This window comes from Panthera onca, chromosome A2 (assembly GCF_046562875.1).
Source record: "Panthera onca isolate mPanOnc1 chromosome A2, mPanOnc1 haplotype 2, whole genome shotgun sequence".
Lineage (NCBI taxonomy): Eukaryota > Metazoa > Chordata > Mammalia > Carnivora > Felidae > Panthera > Panthera onca.
The window spans coordinates 20,898,681-20,919,471 of record NC_138340.1 but is presented as its reverse complement, the minus strand read 5'-3'; the positions used below and the strand labels follow the sequence as shown (position 1 = coordinate 20,919,471).

Sequence of the window (20,791 nt, the reverse complement as noted above, 5' to 3'; positions counted from 1 at the left end):
AAGTCTCACCCGGAACAAGACGCACGGTGCGCGCACGCGCGGCCCCGAGTCTCCGCCCCCTCCCGGCCTCGCCCGTCGGGGGCGGGGCGCTCTGGGCCGGGTCCTGCGGCACCGCCCGGGAAGCTGCGCGAGGCTGGGCGGCCGCCGCCACATCCTCCTCCTCCTCCGGGTCCAGGCGAGCGGAGCGGGTCCAGGGCCGAGCCGAGGGCTCCAAGGGCGCTGGTGGAGCGGGGCACGGAGCCATGGCGCACCAGACGGGCATCCACGGTGAGGGAGGACGGTGGGCGGCCAGGGAGCCGAGGGTATCCGCTCAAGGCTGCGCCCCCTCCCCGGCGCTCAGCCATTCTCTCCTCCCTGGCACCAGCCTAGGGAAGCTTCCTGTTCTCTTTTGCAGCCGGCGGTCGCCTGGGGTGGGCACATATGGGGGCGTGCGACTTACTGTGCATAGTTGGGAGTGGGTGTGCATGTACACAGCTGTAGTGGAAATATCTGTGTGCCCATCTGAGGGGGATGTGCCTGTGTGTGCCCATCTATATATTTTTGTTCCTTTCTGGGGGTGGGTGTACCCGGATGTGCACATCTGGGGGAGTGTGCACGCATGTGCACTTGTGTGTACAGTCCTGGGTGTGCACATCTGGATGTGACTGCTTGTGTATGTCTAGGGTCATTCATGCACATGCACTAATAGCTGATTGAATGGACACTGTCGCATGGAACCATCTTTAGGCATCAGTGTTTTGTGACTGTGTGCACATGTCTGTGGGTGTTTGTGTGCACAGTTTGGGTACATCTCAATGTGCATTTGTTACCATGGATGCCTGTAGCAGATGTGTCTGTGTAAGGATTGTATGGGTTTGTGTCTGTATGAGGAGGGGTCCCTGACCTTTGACTCCTCCCTGGACCCTCACATACTTGAGCAAGCTAGACTGGGGAAAACCTGGGACAGGGCATTCAGAGTGGGATGGGGAGAGTTGCCAATCTGACCTTGACCTCTGACCTCCCTGCCATTTTCCACTCTGATCTCCTGAGTCTGCCCCGGCTAGGGTTAGAAGGTTCCAGCTCCAGGCTGAAGGCAGAGAAGAGGGTCCAAATATGGGGTTTGTGAGGAGGGTCCTGGCTTTAGAGACTCCAGGCCAGCTCTCCCTACCCCAAGCCTCTTCCAGCCTAGAGCATCATCCCATTCCCCAAGGGCTTAGTTTCCTCTTTACACTGGCTGGGGAGAAGCAGGAGCCAGGTGGCCTGACCCCTCCGGGGCCTCATTGTCCCCCTCTGTCCCTAGCCTGGGAGGACTTCCTGGCCTGTGGGAAAAGCCCAGGCTGCTTGCCCAGACAGCCTGGTGGTTTGGCCATCAGCCATTCCTCCCACCACACCAGGATCCCCAGCCCGGGGACACCACCACCATCGACCAGCCTGACTGCCTGGATCTTGACTTGGCTTGTGGTTGTGGCTGCTTGGTGGCTAGACCGCCTATAGGGTTTCCCTGGCCCCGCCCCACAGGACCAGAAAAGGCCAGAGTCTGGGTCAGGGCCAGCCTCCTACCAGGTGGGCCAGCTTCTCCAGAAGGAGCTGGAGGAGTTGGAGGGGTGGCTTCATGACTCAGCCCACAGAAGGGAACACTGCCCCCTGGACCTGCCCCTTCCTTCCCCTTTGTCTGGTCACTGCTGCTGCCTCCATCTGGAGGAGATCGGAAGCTGTGGCCCCTGCTCCCTGTTCAGGGCTGACAGGTCCTGTGGCCAGGGCTCTGCCTCACTCCTTCATTTCCCACATGGTGAGACAGGCCTGACTAGGGGATCACTGGGAAGTGCCCGTGAGCAGCTCACTCCTTCCCATTTCTGGCCTGGGGAGGTGGAAGGTGAGATCGATTGCCCTGGATGCCCAGATGCCAGCCCAGTGTGGCCATACCTGTGGATCTGGTGACCTCAGAGCAGGGTGAGGGAGGGGGGGAGGGAGGGACTTGTAACTTGAGGCTATGGGGTAGGGGGAGGGCAGGGCAGCAGAGGCAGAAGAGTGGGGGGGAGCATGAATCTTTGATGATAGAGGCTCTGGTGTCCCAGGCCTGGCCTCTGGATTATTGATGGTGGCTGAAGAGTCATGGGGTGGGGGGCGGGGAATGTCTCTTCCACTACTGGGGTGTCACTTTGTCTTAGTAACTCTAGAAGGGGCGTGGCAGCCTCTCCCTTAGGGGAGCTTCTTGGCTTTCCCTCCCAGAAGGTCTGAGCAGGTGGAAAGGGCAGTTCAGCACAGCCTGCTCTGCCATCATTACAGTAGTAAATTTACAGTAGTAAAATTTTAAATTTAACAATTATTCGTAAAGTCCGCACTACTGAGCATTTTTTCCCCATCTACTCCTTAGCACAGCCCTCTGCACCTTGAGAGTATTAGCTCCACAGTATAGATGAGTCTGAGGCTCAGTGAGGTCAGAGGTCACACACAACTATGGGAAAGGTGGAGACCCAGAGACCAGGCTTTTCCTCAGGGATTTGCTTGGGGTCTGCTGATAAGCAGCCCTGTCCTCCCCCAGTGGGACCGTGTCTCTATGCCATGGTACTTGGTTGGGACCCTGCTCCCCCAGAGGCCATGGAGGATGGTACACAGCCTGACTTCTCAGGCTCAGGGTCACCCTGCATGAGGGGCCCCTGAGGACATGACCAAAGTTTGTTTTCCTAAAGGCCCCCACCCCCTGCCCTCAAGCTGCCCAGTCTGGGCCCTATAAATACTCTCTGACCTCAGCTCTCCAGCTGTGTTCCTGCAGAATTCTTCTGACCCCTGGATAGCCTCAAGGTCATGCTGGCCTGGCCCTAGCACACGTAGAGACCCAAGTCGGGCCCCTCCTCACTTGAACTTTGGTTTCTGTGTCTTTACCACTGGTAGATCTGTGACATTCCTGGTCTCACCTCTGTGTTTGGGTCCTTGGTCATTGGCTGTCATCTTCCAGCTGTGACCCAAGGACCAAGACAGGGTCTGTTTTGGAGAGTTCCTGATTGCCATTCCTCCTCTAGGAGCATTCTGGACTGCCTAAGGGCTGGGGACTTAGTGCCCCTAGCAGGGCTGTGCTAGGGCAGGGCTGTGCTAGGGCTGGGCTCAGGACCTCTCAGGGTTAGGCAGCCTGGCTTGTGGGCTGGGTGTGCATGCGTGTGTGTTTGTGTGTATGCTTTGTACATCTTCTTGCCTGGACATGTCTTAGCCGGGTTCTGCATTTGCCTATGTGTTTGTTAGCACTCTGGGGACTGTGTTCTTGTGTATGTTTGTGTGTCGAAATGTGTGTGTCCATTTATGTTTGACCAGCTGAATATGTTGTCATGTGTGAGGGTATTTGCATTTCTCCTCCACTGTGTCACATAGATGTTTATGTGTTATATTCACATGTGCTGGACTGAGCACGTACCTGATGGCACATGCAACAGGTGGTGCACGTGTGCGTGTATGTGTGCGTGTGATTGCATGTGTGTGTTACCGGACATAGTGGTCAGTGCATACTGGGGGCATGTGTTCATGTATTTCTGTGTTTGTGCATATGACAGAACTGGAAGTGTCAGAGGCCACTTCAGTGCTGGGCCTTCCTAGGGGGCAGGGGACAGGGGACAGTTGGGGGCCATTCACTCTGGTTAGCCTGGCCTGGCCCAGAGCCTGCCCCATCCTTGAATGTGCTGGCCCATCCCTGCCTACCCTGTCACCAGAGCTATCTCAGCCAGCGGGCCACACTGCTGGCTAAATTTGGGAGCTTATGTTTGTGGACCGTGTCAGGTTCCCAGTCACATGGGGGGGCCATATTTAACCCAGCTCCCAGCTCCACCACCAGACCCCACAGGACGGAGCCGGCCCTGAACGTGTCCCTGCCCACCCTGCTCACGCTGCCTGCTTATCCCTCACCATGTTTCTTGTTCTTGTAGCCACCGAAGAGCTGAAGGAATTCTTCGCCAAGGCACGGGCTGGCTCTATCCGGCTCATCAAAGTCGTCATTGAGGACGGTGAGTGCCCCGTACTGCCCCCTTTGATAAGCTAGGGCATAGGCGGGGGGGGCTAGACCCAGCTGCTTCTCTGAGAGCTGCCGGGACATTTGCCTCTATCCCCTTCAGGACCTCACTTGCTCCCTCTGGGGACTGGAGGTGCTTTGTAGGAGAGCGTCACTGGTGGGCATGATCATTACCCCTGTTACACAGAACAAGAAACAAAAGCTGGGACGACAGCAAGGAGGGCCCTGCCCAGAGGTCCTGTCCAGGTCCCCAGAGGCTATGTGGGGGTCAGAGGCCTAGCCAGGATGCTATACTGGGCATGGGAGCAGGAGATCAGTGAGGCCAGGCACTGCCCCATGTGGCAAGTGCCACTCACCTCCCTCTATGATAGGCAGGCTGGTGTGGCCGGGGGGGAGTCCCAAGGAGAAGCTGGGGCCCTGCCCTTGGGAAGTGCCCCTACAACAGGGCAAAGGGACTCGTGCCCAGCTTGGTTTGACAACATGACCGGGGGATTTCAGGCTTGGCTGAGCCTTGGCCGAGCCTTGGCCTGGACACTGGGAACCTGAGGTTTGCACAGGGTGGGTGCTCCTCATATTGGGGTGGGAGTGGGTGAGCTTGCGCTGAGGCTTGAAGTGGGGGGAGGGTTTGGGGAGGTAGAGGATGAGGCTGAGGCTTGGTGGCGACTCCTCCCCTTCCCTTCGTGCTAAGGGTTGTCCCTAGAGGTGATGGGTACAGACACTGGGCGTGGGCTGGGTGCCCCATGAATCCTTGGTAGCCAGCAGTAGTGGGCCCTTTAGGCAACCCCCCAAATGGGCTTGGTGCCCAGCTAACTTTTCACCCATTGAATTGGTACAAAGCAAGTTCTACCCAGACCCAGAATTCACCCCAGACTTTAGTTCCAGATCTGTGCTAGATTTTGTCCAGAGTCCCCAAGTTCAGATGCCTTCAGAGGTCAGGTCGTGGTCACTGTAGTAGGTCAAGAATGAAGGCTTCCCGCGGTGACAGGCCACAGCCTCCCTGCCCCCCGAAGAGATAGACTCATCAACCTTAGCTCTCAGCCTTCCCTGTCGCCTCCCAGACAGGACACCTCTACTAATGTTTACCAGGAGGAATCTCTAGGTGGGCTCTTATCTCTGTTCTACATTTTAGTTGTTGGGGCACCTGGGAGTCCCCAGGAAGGTTCAGGCACCCTGACAGGGAGCCACTGCCCATCTCCTACTGAGTGAGGCTTGAGCTCCTTCTAGAGTATCCGTTAATTCCACTTATTATGTAAAACTTCCCATTTTGAAAATGTTGGCAACAAATTAAACTCTGTTGGCAGTACTGTTGGGCCGACTGCCTGCTGGTTTTCACCCTTGACCCCATCTGAGTTCTAGGAGGATAGGCAAGGAGTCCGAGGCCTGCAGAGAGGCAGCTGGGCTGGTGGGCCTGGCATGTTTGGCCCTCATCAGGAGGGCCTGGTGGTCAGGTACCCCCTGGCCAGGTGTTGATTAACGCTTGCCCCAGGTCTTCTGCCACCCCGGGACTGTGCACCCCTGGGCTGATGTTGGGTGCCCACCCAAGACCCTGTGGGTGGATAGGTCAAGTATATGTCCAGCCTCAATGGCCCATTCAGCCAGTGTGCACCAGCCAGGGAGGTGGCCGGCCTATTGACCCCAGGCGTTAAGAGGTTTGTTAATTTGGGGGGGAGGGGACTACAGCTGGCCAGTGGCAACAGGGTACAGATTTATATAGTATCTGATAAGAGCCCCTGTCTCCCTCTTTCCCACATGCTTTTGCTCTGGCAGGTCCCTGTGGCCTGAGGCTAGGCCCCACCTCCCTCAGCACAGTTGTTCTGAGAATGGTGTGCTGCAGGTTCCCCTAGAATCTTAGGCCAAGGGAGGAGGGGAGCAGGAAGTGACACAGTGGGGCTGTGCCTGAGCAGCCATGCCAGTGGGGTGGGTCTGAGTGTGTGGGTGATCGTGAGGGGACTGCATTGTTGGTGGCTGTGGGCAATGCAGCCACATGTCTTCTCGTGTTTGTCCGTGCTTAGTTATCTGTGGGAGCATTCTTGAGGCCATTTCTGTGCATATGTGCGTGCGTTCATATAGCTGGCAGCTCTGTGCTTCATTCATTCGTTCGCTCGTTCACAGATTCAGTCACGTAGCCTCATCTTTCAGGGGCTTGGGGGCTCCAGGGAACGGTGGGTGGAGTGGCCGGCAGACCTGAGCCCCAGCCAAGAAGGCCCAAGGTCTGAGGTGGGTATGGGAGATGGCTACTCCTTGGCTCACCCGGCCTCTGCCCCCAGAGCAGCTCGTGCTAGGTGCCTCGCGGGAGCTGGCGGGCTGCTGGGACCAGGACTACGACAGGGCCGTGCTGCCGCTGCTGGATGCCCAGCAGCCCTGTTATCTGCTCTACCGCCTGGACTCGCAGAACGCCCAGGGCTTCGAGTGGCTCTTCCTTGCCTGGTCACCTGACAATTCTCCTGTGAGTCCTAGGGATCCCTGCCCAGTTCCCAGACCAGGGGAGAGGGGAAGTTGGATCTGAATGAAATAACAAGACCCTGCCCTGGGAAGTCCAAGGGGAGAGATACCAGGTCCTGCCTCAGAGTCTGAAACAGGACAAGGCCCTGTGCTTGGAGCCTGATGTCTCCCAGAGGCCCCCCAGCCACCTCAGCCTGGCTCTGGGAGGCAGAGATGTTGGGCTGGGGAGGCTCCACCCACTCTCATCCTCGCACCCTGCTGCGCCCTCTGCTGGGTATATGGGCACAAAGCGATGACCTGGTCCCCACCCAGAAGCTCTGGCCTGCTTCTCTAGAGAGACAGTGCTGCCCGGATGGGTCTCACAGCTTAGCTCCTGTCCTTTAGGTGCGGCTGAAGATGCTGTATGCAGCCACACGGGCTACAGTGAAGAAGGAGTTTGGGGGCGGCCACATCAAGGATGAGCTCTTTGGGACTGTGAAGGTAGGCTCCCTAGGCCAGGCCCCACCCAGCTGGGATCACAGGTCCACAGAGTGTGGGATGTTATGCAGGGTCACATAGGAAGTGGGTGCCAGGCTTGGGGAGGAGTGGAGAGGGCTGGGAAAGTCCAGGGGCTGCAAGCTGGGGTGCTCAGTGGGCTTCTGCCAGCCCAGCAACCCAAGGTGCCCATTTATGCTTCTGCATCCACTGGTCAGGATGACCTCTCCTTTGCTGGGTACCAGAAGCACCTCTCGTCCTGTGCAGCGCCCGCCCCGTTGACCTCAGCTGAGAGAGAGCTTCAGCAGATCCGTATTAACGAGGTGAGTGCACCAGACCAATGGTCAAAAGTCCCACCCTGAGGCCCTCCAGGTAACGTTAGGCCCAGCTGGCCGGGCCTGTGCTCCAGTAGGGCTACACCCTGGTTAGGCAGGTAAGGGCCTCACTCACTCTTTACTCGTCCCCAGGTGAAGACAGAGATCAGCGTGGAGAGCAAGCACCAGACCCTGCAGGGCCTCACCTTCCCACTGCAGCCGGCAGCCCAGAGGGCACTTCAGCAGCTCAAACAGAAGACTATCAACTACATCCAGCTGGTGGGTGCCTGTCCCTGCCCCAGGCACACATGCAGGGCACACCGTGCCCCTCCCCTGCTCTTGCTCAGACATGTGCACGGATGTGCATTCAGTACCCAGTCTGTCCTCTTCAGCTCACCTATGTACTTGCGGGGACCCACTGTCCCCCCTCCTGCTCCCCTGTCGCTCCCTGTTCCTGTTTGAGTGCAGATGCCTCATACAGTAGATACAATGTGTTCCCCTGCCTTGCCCAGTCCTTGCTCACATGCAGGGACATGTGTGAGACACTGTCCCTCATTCTGCCTTTCTTACTGTGTACACGTACTCAGCCTGGAGTTCACACTGACTCCTCAGACCTGAGCCCCTTCCTGTCCTAGACTCCCTCTGCAGCTCCCCTGACTGCCCCCTTCCCCAGGTTGGGTCTTTCTGCTCCAGTGGCCTAGGCTTCCCGCTTTCTTTCTTTTTCTTTTTCTTTTTCTTTTTTTTTAATGTTTACTTATTTATTTTTGAAACAGAAAGCACGTGCTCATGCATGCATGAGCAGGGGAGGGGCAGAGAGGGCAAGAGAGAATCCCAAGCAGCCTCTGCGCTGTTAGCACAGACCCCAGCACAGGGCTCAGTCTTCTGAACTGTGAGATCATGACTTTAAATCAAGAGTCGGGGAGCGCCTGGGTGGCTCAGTCAGTTAAGCATCCAACTCTTGGTTTTTTTGGCTCAGGTCATGATCTTATGGTTTGTGAGTTCGAGCCCCTCGTTGGGCTCCACAGTGACAGTGCAGAACCTGCTTGGGATTCTCTCTCTCTCTTTGCCCTTCTCCTGCTCAAATGTGCTATGTCTCTCTCTCTGTCTCTCTCAAAATAAATACACAATTGAAAAAAAGGGGGGGGCGCCTGGGTGGCTCAGTCAGTTGAGCGTCCAACTTCAGCTTAGGTCACTATGTTGCAGTTTATGAGTTCGAGCCCCACATGGGGCTCTCCACTGTCAGCACAGAGCCTGCTTTGGAGCCTCTGTCCCCCTCTCTCTCTGCCCCTCTCTTTGCCCCTCCCCCACTCATTTTAAATAAAACATTAAAAAAAAAAAGAAATCAAGAGAAGGACACTTAACTAACTGAGCCACCCAGGTACGCCTTCTTTTTTTTTTTAATGTAAGCCCTATGCCTGTGACTCCTGGGTGGCTCCGTTGAGTGTCCGACTTCATCTCAGGTCATGATCTCGCGGTTCACAAGTTTGAGTTCTGTGTCAGGCTCTGTTCTGACAGCTCAGAGCCTGGAGCCTGCTTCAGATTCTGTGTCTGCCTCTGTCTCTGCCCCTCCCCTGCTTGTGCTCTTTCTCTTTCTCAAAAATAAGTAAAAACATTAAAGCCCCAACGTGGGGCTTGAACTCACAAGATCGAGTCACATGTTCCGCTGACTGAGCTAGCCAAGTGCTCCTAGACTTCCCCATTCCAAGCAAAATGATGTGTCCCCCAAGAGGCCTCTCCCTCAGGTGGAGACCTTCCCCACTGTCCTGTCCACTGCCCCTGGTGGGACTTCCTCCTCTCATAGAGCTTTCAAAGGCAGAGGTGGGGACTCAGGAGTGGCCTCTTCGCAGGGACCCCATGGTGGGTGGCCACTGAGGTGGGGAATCCTGGGAAAGGTAGACCACAGTCAGACTCCTGCCTGTCACCTTGGGGACTTCTTGTTTGCTAGGGTGGGTCCGGGCCCTCTGCCGCTCAGGCCCTCACCTCGCCCTTACCCTTGGTAGAAGCTGGACCTGGAGCGGGAGACCATTGAGCTGGTGCACACAGAGCCCACGGAAGTGGCCCAGCTGCCCTCGAGGGTGCCCCGAGATGCTGCCCGCTACCACTTCTTCCTCTACAAGCACACCCATGAGGGGGACCACCTTGAGTCTGTGGGTGAGTGGCCACAGCAGCGCCCCCACACCCGTGGCTGAATAGAAGCAGCACTGGCCTATGGCTGGGTGGGCTTGCTGCAGGGGGCATGGGTCAGCAGGTCCCCCAGCCTCTGCTCACGTCCCCATCCCCCACAGTGTTCATCTACTCGATGCCGGGGTACAAGTGCAGCATCAAGGAGCGCATGCTCTATTCCAGCTGTAAGAGTCGCCTCCTCGACTCCGTGGAGCAGGACTTCCAGCTGGAGATCTCCAAGAAGGTGGGTGCCCATTCCCCAGAGCCTCATCTCCCAAGGGGCCTTTAACACCACCCTCCACATGGGGCATTGGAGTCCCAAGACAGTGGCAGGGCAGGGGTCATTATTGCCTTGTGGGATGGACGTGGATGAGGCCCAAGGGGTAGCATGCATTCCCAAGGTGCCCATCTGACTGGTGGCATGGACAAGCCATTGTCTTGGCTACCCATGACTCTGCTCTCCCAGGGTCTGAAAGGCAGATAGGGTGTCACCAAGGCGTGCAGGGCAGTGGGCCCCAGCAATGTGTTCCTGGAGGTGGCATTCCAGGTGGGGGGATCTGGGAGGAGACCCCAAGGCTAGAGTGTGAGAGGTCAAGGGGCTGCCCTAGGAGTGGAGGTGACCAAGGGTGGTATGTGTCAGGGGCCCCCCACCAGACCACTGCCTTGCCCCATGCAGATTGAGATTGGAGATGGGGCGGAGCTGACAGCCGAGTTCCTCTACGACGAGGTGCACCCCAAACAACACGCCTTCAAGCAGGCCTTCGCCAAGCCCAAGGGCCCAGGGGGCAAGCGGGGCCACAAGCGCCTCATCCGTGGTCCTGGCGAGAACGGGGATGACAGCTAGGTGGCCGGACCTAAGCTGCCCCGGCATGTGGACTGTGGGGCTGTGTGCCCCACCGCTCCCGGCCACCTGCCTCCTTTCCAGCCTGGGCTCCAGGGGAGGGTTGCTTCTTGTGGGGCAGGAGGGCTGCTGACAGAACACTCTTGCAGCTTCTGAGAGCCACTGGAGCTGACATCTTGTGACCTTCCCCTGTTGCTGTCCCTGCCTCTCATCTGTGTGCCCAGGGGGTCTGGGGACCCTGCCTGCCTGGCTCAAGGGCGCTGGGTAGGGAGCCTAGAATGAGCTTGGCCCCCAGGGGAACTGAGACTAGGATCCTAGCACATCCCAGAAGCCTTGGCCACAGGGGTGGGTTTAGTCAGGGCTGGGGTAGGGTGTCCCTGCAGAATAAGATGGTTGAATGCTGTATTTTTTAAAGAATAAAATATTTTTAAATCAACACCTGAGTCTGGCCCTGAGGGATCCACCTCTGACACTGGGAATCGGGAGGCCCCGTGTATATAACTGCATGCTTTCACCTTCGAAGTGGGTCTGTGAGCCTGTTAGGTAGGGCTCCAGCACTCCTGGCTACAGGTGTATGGGAAGACGTGTGTCTGTGTGCGTGAGAACACAAGCCTCACACAGGTCCCCTTGTTGACAGGAGCTTGGCCCAAAAGGCAGGCACACCTTCACGGTGATATGGAGCATCTGGGTGTATTAGTGTCCTGTGGCTGCTGTAACAAAATACCATAAGCTTAGTGGCTTAAACCCCCACATATTTACTATCTTAGCACTTCTTGTGAACCTAACAAGGTCAAAGTCTGATAGGGCTGAAATCCAGTTGCTGGCAGGACTTGTTCCTTTGGGAGGAGGGGGGGAGCATCTGTCACCTTGTCCGGCTTGAAAGGCTGCCTGCATTCCCTGCTCCCATCTTCAAACCAGAGAGGTGGGATCTCCGATCCTGCTTCCCGGTCACATGCCTCCTTCAGTAGTCAGACCCCCTGTGCCTCTGTCTCAAGGATGCTTGTGATTATATTCACCTCCCCGCTCGTCCCCAGATACTCTCCCCGCTCAGGATCCTTCACTTCCTCCCACCTGCAAGGCCCCTTTTATCCTGTATAGTAACATATTCATAGATTCTGGGGATTAGGATGTGGATCTCCTTGGGGCATTCTTCAGTCTGCCACACTGGGTACGTTCTGCCTGCTGGGCTTCCTGGCCTCTTTGGGGCTGCGGCATGGATCTTGGACCTCTGGATCTTGGTGTCTCCAGTCCACACGTGTGTGTGTGCGTGCAGACCTGTCAGCTCATTGACCCTCTCCCTCATATTTGCGTTTCTGCCCACAAGGGTCTGGCTCCCTGGTCCCAGGGTCTCTGGGAGGGACTCTTTAGGCTTGGGATTCAGCGGGAGCCAGAAATTCAGTCTGTACCTGAGAAGGGGGTGGGAGACCCCTCCTATGCCAGGTGGGAGGTGTGTAGGGATGGTGACATGAGGGGTCAGTGGCTGGGACTCAGCTGCTGAATGGGCACTGTCCTTTCTTTGGGGAGCACATCTTGGGCTGGGACTCAGGGGAGTGTCCCATCCCTGAGGCCTTTCCCAGCCCCTACTAAAGACCCTAGAATTACAAAGAGGAGAGCTGGAACCCTAGTCAGGATCTAGAGAGGGTGGCCTGTCCTCATCCACCCCCAAACACTGGTTCCTAGGTGGGTAGGAAGACCGTGCCATCACCCCCACACTGCTAAAGCCCTGGGCCTGTGTGCCAGCTGGATGCCTGGCAGCCTGGAACCTACCTTCCAGGATAGCCACCCAGAGGTGGGCATGGAAAAGCAAGGGTAGCAGGTATCTAGCCCAAGCCAAAGCCCTATTTGTTCATTCATTAATTCAGCCATCATTCAGAGACATTCTGTGCCTGCCCAGAGCTGAGTGCTGGAGTCTCATGGGCTTAGCAAATCGTGACCACCTTATGATGTTCTGGGCACTCTCGGCCCTGGGTATACAGACAAAAAGACTCTTGCCATTAAGAAGCAGACATTCCAGCAGGGGAATAAGACAAACTACAAGAAACCATGGAAAATCAATGGTATGATGTGTTAGCAGGTAAAAACTTAGGACGAAGAAAAGCAGCAGGTAAAAGGGGCTTAGGAGTGCCAGATCCAGGGTGAGAGGTTTAAAAGAAGGTTGGGGAAGGCCTCCAGAGGGTAATGTGTGAGCTGAGATATAAAGGGGGCAATGGAAGGGGCCATGTTAATATCTAGGAAAAGAGCTTCCAGGCAGAGGGAACAGTAAGTCCAAAGGCCCTGGGGTGGGAAACTGCATGGGACTATTCAAGCCAGAGAAAGGAGGCCAGTGTGGGTGGAGACCAGTCGGGGAGGCAATGGGAGGCCAGATCCCATAGGACCTTTTTGGCCATTATGTGGACTGTGCCTTTGATTCCAGAAAGGGCCAAGGAGGAGTCTGAGCAGAGGAAGGACGTAACATGACTTAGGGGCTCAATGTGAATAGGCGGTGGGGTAGGAGAGCAGAAGCAGGGCAACCCACGACTTGGTGGTAACTGCACTGGTCTAGGAAGAGATGATGGCGGCTCAGGCCAGGCCGGTGAATGTGGAGATGGTGGGCGATGGGCAGATTCTGAAGGTGGAGCCAACAAGACTTGCTGAGGGGCCCAGGTCACCCTGAGACTTTGGGCCTGTTATGATCTGCTGGGTCAGAGGGAGCATGTGAAGATCCACCCAGCTGGCCCAGCTGTGGGGTGGGGTAGGTGCTTGGACAGGCCCCCAGGCACACTGGGGATGCAGATGAGGAAGCCCTGCTCCTGGAGGAAGTGGCTAGCTGTGGTGGAGGCAGGTGCAGCCTGGCTGGGGCCAATGCTGCTGTGCTCCTGAGTATGTCAGGCCCTGCAGAGCTCTGGGGACGGGGCCGCAGGGACAGGAAAAGGGCAGATGTGGGAACCACTGCCCCGAGAGAGCTCCCTTTGGGGCAGGGGCCGAGGGGCTGGGGTGTGAGGGTGAGAGTCTTCTTGGGACAGGGGGCCCTGACATCAGGTCAGCACGCCCAGCCCACGTCCAGCACTGCCCTCAATTCCGGTTTCTCATTGGCCTGACACTGGGCTCTGGGCCTCCGTCTCTCCCTGATAACATGTATGAGGCCCTCTCCAGCTGTGGCACACTGTTGGGATAGGGTGGGGGGCAGTGGGGGAGTGGAAAGAGGAAGGAGTGAAGGGGCTGTCTGCGTCTGCCTATGCAAATGGCCTCTGACTCACCACACCACCCCCCACCTCTCGCTGTGGGCAGGATGGGGGCGAGGGAGGGGGCTACTGTGTTATTTCTAAATTCTCACTTCCTCTGTTCTCTGAGCCTACACTGTGGGAAGGGTCTGCGAGCTCCAGGCATTCTTCTCTGCCATCGCTGCCCAGTCTGCCATCCAGACCCTCTGGAGAAGCCCCCACTCCCTGTCATGGTAGGACAGCAGCCCTCAGCCCCCCAGGGAAGGGGGGCAGTGGGAAGTGGTGAGGGAGAGGCGGGTTTGGTGGCTGCAGACAATAGTGAAGGGGGTTATCCCCCAACCTGGCCCTGGGGACACTCACTGAACCCTGAAGATATCAGACCAGGCGCCTTTCTCTAGGCAATGAGACCCAAACCCATTGTGTGGATAAGAAGGCTGAGGCCTAGGGCTTCAATCAGTGGAGGCAAGGGGGCTACAAGCAAGGTGGACACAACAGGACTAGGCCCTGTCTGGCCCGTTGCTGCCCACCCCCTCTGATCTGTTCTGACCTACAGTGGGTTGAGTGCTTGGGCTGGGAGAGGTGGGTAGAGGGGGAAGAGCTGGGCAGTGCCCATCCCAGCCAGAGTCCTGGGTGGTCCTCAGCCTGGACCCCAGCAGAAGACCCTCATTCCTTCCTGGGACTTGGCCAAAGGGAGAGGGAGGAGTTGGGGGAAGTTGGTAGAGGACACAGGGGGCTTTTCAGGGTGGCTGCATGGAAGGGAGCCAGATGACTCCTTGCTCAGGAAGGAAGAGAAATGACCTCTGAGGAAGGAAAAGGGAAAGTCAGAGAGAACCTGGTGGGCCTGTTGACTGCCTGCCTGGCTCTCCTGTCTGGCTGGGGTTTGGTTTTGAGTAAAAGTTCTAGATCGTGATTCTGGATTCCAGGTTGCAGAAGCAATTCTGAGTTGAAGGCTGGGTCTGAGACTTGAGTCTAACTTCTCCGTGAGGCCTAGAAGTGGGGTGGGTGCTGGGCCGAGAGGCAAGAGCCTCCCCGGGGAAGGCTTGGGGAGAGGGTTTAGGAGCCCTGTTGGGAGACCCCAGGAAGGGGGGCAGGTGGATTTGGGCTGGGGCTGCATACTCACAGTCCCGCAGGGCCTCTGCTGTGGTGCCCTGCACCCCCTGTCTCTCCTGGTGCAGGCTGCCATGCTGGCCATGGCCCTGGCCCAGGGCACCCTGCCTGCCTTCCTGCCCTGTGAGCTCCAGCGCCACGGCCTGGTGAATTGCGACTGGCTGTTCCTCAAGTCCGTGCCCCACTTCTCGGCAGCAGCGCCCCGTGGTAACGTCACCAGCCTTTCCCTGTACTCCAACCGCATCCACCACCTCCACGACTCCGACTTTGTCCACCTGTCCAGCCTGCGGCGTCTCAACCTCAAATGGAACTGCCCACCCGCCAGCCTCAGCCCCATGCACTTCCCCTGTCACATGACCATTGAGCCCCACACCTTCCTGGCCGTGCCCACCCTGGAGGAGCTGAACCTGAGCTACAACAGCATCACGACAGTCCCTGCCCTGCCCAGTTCCCTCGTGTCCCTGTCCTTGAGCCGCACCAACATCCTGGTGCTGGACCCTGCCAACCTCGCAGGGCTGCACTCCCTGCGCTTCCTGTTCCTGGATGGCAACTGCTACTATAAGAACCCCTGCCCGCAGGCCCTGCAGGTGGCCCCGGGCGCCCTCCTTGGCCTGGGCAACCTTACACACCTGTCACTCAAGTACAACAACCTCACTGCGGTGCCCCGCGGCCTGCCCCCCAGCCTGGAGTACCTGCTATTGTCCTACAACCACATCATCACCCTGGCACCTGAGGACCTGGCCAACCTGACTGCCCTGCGTGTGCTCGATGTGGGTGGGAACTGCCGTCGCTGTGACCACGCCCGCAACCCCTGTATGGAGTGCCCCAAGGGCTTCCCGCACCTGCACCCTGACACCTTCAGCCACCTGCGCCACCTCGAAGGCCTGGTGTTGAAGGACAGCTCTCTCTACAACCTGAACCCCAGATGGTTCCATGCCCTGGGCAACCTCATGGTGCTGGACCTGAGTGAGAACTTCTTATACGACTGCATCACCAAAACCACAGCCTTCCAGGGCCTGGCCCAGCTGCGCAGACTCAACTTGTCTTTCAATTACCACAAGAAGGTGTCCTTTGCCCACCTGCGTCTGGCGCCCTCCTTCGGGAGCCTGCTCTCCCTGCAGCAGCTGGACATGCACGGCATCTTCTTCCGCTCGCTCAGCGAGACCACGCTCCGGTCGCTGGCCCACCTGCCCATGCTCCAGAGTCTGCACCTGCAGATGAACTTCATCAATCAGGCCCAGCTCAGCATCTTCGGGGCCTTCCCTGGCCTGCGATACGTGGACCTGTCAGACAACCGCATAAGTGGAGCCATGGAGCTGGCGGCTGCCACGGGGGAGGTGGATGGTGGGGAGAGAGTCCGGCTGCCATCTGAGGACCTAGCTCCGGGCCCACTGGGCACCCCTAGCTCCGAGGGCTTCATGCCAGGCTGCAAGACCCTCAACTTCACCTTGGACCTGTCACGGAACAACCTAGTGACAATCCAGCCAGAGATGTTTGCCCGGCTCTCGCGCCTCCAGTGCCTGCTCCTGAGCCGCAACAGCATCTCGCAGGCAGTCAACGGCTCACAATTTATGCCACTGACCAGCCTGCAGGTGCTGGACCTGTCCCATAACAAGCTGGACCTGTACCATGGGCGCTCTTTCACGGAGCTGCCGCGGCTGGAGGCCCTAGACCTCAGCTACAACAGCCAGCCCTTCAGCATGCAGGGCGTGGGTCACAACCTCAGCTTTGTGGCACAGCTGCCGGCCCTGCGCTATCTCAGCCTGGCGCACAACGACATCCACAGCCGTGTGTCCCAGCAGCTCTGCAGCGCCTCGCTGCGGGCCTTGGACTTCAGCGGCAATGCCTTGAGCCGGATGTGGGCCGAGGGAGACCTGTATCTCCGCTTCTTCCGAGGCCTGAGGAGCCTGGTCCGGTTGGACCTGTCCCAGAATCGCCTGCATACCCTCTTGCCACGCACCCTGGACAACCTCCCCAAGAGCCTGCGGCTGCTGCGTCTCCGTGACAATTATCTGGCTTTCTTCAACTGGAGCAGCCTGGTCCTCCTCCCCAGGCTGGAAGCCCTGGACCTGGCGGGAAACCAGCTGAAGGCCCTGAGCAACGGCAGCTTGCCTAACGGGACCCAGCTCCAGAGGCTGGACCTCAGCAGCAACAGCATCAGCTTCGTGGCCTCCAGCTTTTTTGCTCTGGCCACAAGGCTGCGAGAGCTCAACCTCAGTGCCAACGCCCTCAAGACGGTGGAGCCCTCCTGGTTCGGTTCTCTAGCGGGCACCCTGAAAGTCCTAGATGTGACTGGCAACCCCCTGCACTGCGCCTGTGGGGCGGCCTTCGTGGACTTCTTGCTGGAGGTGCAGGCTGCAGTGCCCGGCCTGCCCAGCCACGTCAAGTGTGGCAGTCCAGGTCAGCTCCAGGGCCGCAGCATCTTTGCGCAGGATCTGCGCCTCTGCCTGGATGAGGCCCTCTCCTGGGACTGTTTTGGCCTCTCACTGCTGACCGTGGCCCTGGGCCTGGCCGTGCCCATGCTGCACCACCTCTGTGGCTGGGACCTCTGGTACTGCTTCCACCTGTGCCTGGCCTGGCTGCCCCGGCGGGGGTGGCGGCGGGGCGCGGATGCCCTGCCCTATGATGCCTTTGTGGTCTTCGACAAGGCACAGAGCGCGGTGGCCGACTGGGTGTACAACGAGCTGCGGGTACGGCTAGAGGAGCGCCGTGGACGTCGAGCGCTCCGCCTGTGCCTGGAGGAACGTGACTGGCTACCCGGTAAAACGCTCTTTGAGAACCTGTGGGCCTCAGTTTACAGCAGCCGCAAGATGCTGTTTGTGCTGGCCCACACAGACAGGGTCAGCGGCCTCTTGCGCGCCAGCTTTCTGCTGGCCCAGCAGCGCCTGCTGGAGGACCGCAAGGACGTTGTGGTGCTGGTGATCCTGCGCCCTGACGCCCACCGCTCCCGCTATGTGCGGCTGCGCCAGCGCCTCTGCCGCCAGAGCGTCCTCCTCTGGCCCCACCAGCCCAGTGGCCAGCGCAGCTTCTGGGCCCAGCTGGGCACGGCCCTGACCAGGGACAACCAGCACTTCTATAACCAGAACTTCTGCCGGGGCCCCACGACGGCAGAGTGACAGCCCAGCACCCCAAGCCTCCTACACCTTGCCTGTCTGCCTGGGATGCCGGGCCTGCTGGCCCTGCAACACCACTGCTCTGCCTCCCCAACTCCCACCCCTGGCATATAGCAGATGCTCAATAAATGCTACTGGTAGGCTGAACGGCTAACCCTGAGCTCACTGAAGGTGTGAGTGGGAGGAAAGAAGGGAGAATTCGCCAGGTTTTCCTTCCTAAAGTGAGGAGGGACAAGAGGTGATTTGAGAGAAATTGAAAGGAGAAAAAGGGAGGGCCCACAGGACACAGGTCTGCAGGGGAGGGAAGCTGCTAAGGGCAGCTGCTTGGTCCTTCCCAGAAAGCAGGCTGGGTCTCCTGCCCCTTTTAACCCCTCCCCATGTTCCTGCTGTCCCCAGGCTGGGTCAGTACCTCTCTGTTGTATATTGGTCTCAGGATCTGCCTCCCACACCTGCAGGACTGAAAATGGCTTGAAGGCAGAGAACCTAATATATAATTAAATAATATAGAATTTATAAATATATAAAATATAATATATATAAATATATAATAATAATAAATATAAATAATAATAAATAATAAATATAAAATATATAAAATATAATGCATATATTTTATAAATATAAAATATAATATATAATTAAATAATATAAAAATAAATACAAATTAAATATTATATATGTATATATATTATACCTATATAATAAGTATAATCTATAATATATAAGTATACTTATATATTATATATTATATACTTATAAGCATATAAGTATATATATATACTTATATATTATATAATACTAATATTATACTTATATATTTAAAGTTTATTTACTTTTGAGAGAGGGAGAACACAAGAGGGGTTGGGAGTGGGGGGAGGGAGTAGGGGAGGGGCAGAGAGAGAGGGGGACAGAGGATCTGAAGTGCCATGAGATCGTGAAGGAGCACCACGAGATCATGACCGAAGTCTGATGCTTAACTGACTGAGCCACCTGGGTGCCGCAGACCTGCTTCATTTCTGCCCCCTGAGAAGCAGCAGCCTGGGGAGCATTCATTCCCAAGCCAAGGGGGAAAGCTTTGTCGGGAGTTCAGAGGGACATTTGTGCCCTCTGGTGGCCATGCCTGTGCTGTGCCTAAGAGGCTGGCCCAGGTTGGGGAGAGGCCCTTGGGTAGCTCCCCAAAGCAAGGAGCTGGGAGCCACAGAAGATTCTAGAGTGAGCTCACAGCCAGCCCCCTTCTGTTTTCACCTAGATTGCATGCTGGGTCTCTGTTCTGACATCAAAGGGACACCTGGGTGAGCCACAACCTGGCTACAAAAGTGGGCCTGCCTTCCCTGCCCTTGCCTTTCACAGCTGATTGCATTTAGGTGGGAGACACAGCCACATCCGATGAGGGTGAAGTATGTGTGTGCATTTCTAGTTTTGGTATCCAGTGTAGGGTTCCAGACCCTATTGCTCGAAGCACCAATGACCAGTGTTTGGAGACACTGATAGAGTCTGCACTCAAGTGTGTGGAGAGTTGTGGGTCATGTCAGGCCTGGAGCCTTGGAGGTTGCTTTGTCCTGGGTTGCTGCTTCACTGTCCCCACAGCTGAGCCTACCTTTTGAGGAGAAGAGACATGTACAGCCAGAAAGTTGGAGCTGGGACCTGGGGTAGCAGCAGAGTGGAAGCAGTTTGGCTGGCTCGGGACAGTTGGAGTCCAGCCCAGTTGCTCCAGGACTCTTAGGGTGGAAGACTGGAGCTGGCCGCAGTCTTGGCTGGTCTTGCAGCCTGATTGTGGGCAGCCCTGGGGTCAGGGGGTGGGGTGCTGCTTTTGCCCCCCCCCCGCTCCAGGGCATAATTGGGAAAGAAATATGGGCCACCTTCCTCTTTCTGACTTGGGCACAGGGGCTCCCATGGCAGGCTGGTGGCCTCTGTTACCTTCTTTCCAGCTGGAAAGACAGAAAGGTCTGATCCACCAGTCAGAAGTCCCACATAGGAGAGCCTGGGTCGCTCAGTCCGTTAAACAGTTAAGCATCTGACTCTTTGTTTTCGGCTCAGGTTATGATCTCACGATTTTTGTGGGGATCAAGCCCTGCATTGGGCTTCATGCTGACAACACGGAGCCTGCTTGGGATTCTCTCTCTCCCTCTCTCTCTTCCCCTACCCCCCCCACCACTCTCTCTCAAAATAAATAAACAAACTTAAAAAAAAAAAGTCCCACATGGGCTCTATCCTGCCTCTTGAGAGGGCCTCTCAGCTTCTGGAGGAGCAGGCAGAAGGAATGGCATGGCCCCACGTACTTCCTTGGCCTGTGCCTGGGGAGAAAAGAGAACAAGAACTTTCACTCAGGCTGGAGTCTAGGGGAGGCCCTTGCCAAACAGCTCTTAGGCTGTTCCGGCCACACCTAGGAGCGGGAAGCAGGGCCCAATCCAGGGCCCCATGTTTTGCATGCAGGGGACACAATTTGCCTATATCTCAGGACAGCTGAGTCTGCCCTCAGGCAGTTCCCAGACGGAACCCTCATGTACCCACCTACCTCATGCTCACAGTTCTGGTTCTTTTGGGGCCTCAGATTCAGAAGAGCATTTTAGAGATGAAGCATGGGGGCTATGGTAGAATGACTGTTGGCTTAAGTGAGTCTGAAGATACATGGCCCTAGATTCAACCTACAGAAAAAAGTTCTGCTGTTGTCTCCAGGATCAGAAGGGACAGAGCTCCATTATCCCAAGTCCTGAGCTCGGGTGGGACTGCTGAGAGGGACTGCCATGGCGCTGTGTTCAAGAAGGGCACCCATGGCTGGCTACAGGCTCTCTCTTCTGCACTGCTGGACATGGAGCGTGAGCACCAGCTGTGGCCTGGCTCTGTAAGGCTGGGGAAGAGTGGCACTCAAGTCAGCTCACCTGGGCTAAGTACTGGCTCTGCCATTTGGATTATCTTGGGCGGTGGGCGACCTCCCCTTTGGAGCCTCAATTTGCTCATCTGTAAATAGGGGTGGCCGGGGTTACTCTGCAGGCTGTTAGAAGGCTTGGTGCTAACGTGTGTGAAGGTCTGAGAAACCTAGCAGCCCCCAGTCATTATCATTAGGTAAGGGGCTCATGCTGATGTGGCTTTGCTTTTTCATCTCTGTACCCAGAGACTGACCCTCCACCTGGAGCACTGAACGGGTTTCAGAGGCAGATGTGATT

The 20,791-nt window shown here is 56.9% G+C and overlaps 2 protein-coding genes across 2 annotated transcripts; both read left to right on the top strand.

Moving 5' to 3' along the window:
* Positions 1 to 85: 85 nt before the first annotated feature.
* On the top strand, positions 86 to 10,643 carry TWF2 (twinfilin actin binding protein 2). Its single transcript, XM_060631196.2, has 9 exons — positions 86 to 267; positions 3,891 to 3,968; positions 6,241 to 6,419; positions 6,800 to 6,895; positions 7,108 to 7,212; positions 7,357 to 7,482; positions 9,204 to 9,354; positions 9,489 to 9,610; positions 10,043 to 10,643. The coding sequence occupies exons 1-9, from the start codon at positions 243 to 245 to the stop codon at positions 10,208 to 10,210; spliced, it is 1,050 nt and encodes a 349-aa protein (XP_060487179.1). The 5' UTR covers positions 86 to 242; the 3' UTR covers positions 10,211 to 10,643.
* Positions 10,644 to 10,761: 118 nt separating this feature from the next.
* On the top strand, positions 10,762 to 17,774 carry TLR9 (toll like receptor 9). The gene is made up of 2 exons (XM_060631193.3): positions 10,762 to 13,640; positions 14,538 to 17,774. Exons 1-2 carry the CDS (start codon positions 13,422 to 13,424, stop codon positions 17,628 to 17,630), a joined length of 3,312 nt encoding a protein of 1,103 aa, XP_060487176.3. The 5' UTR covers positions 10,762 to 13,421; the 3' UTR covers positions 17,631 to 17,774.
* Positions 17,775 to 20,791: the final 3,017 nt, after the last annotated feature.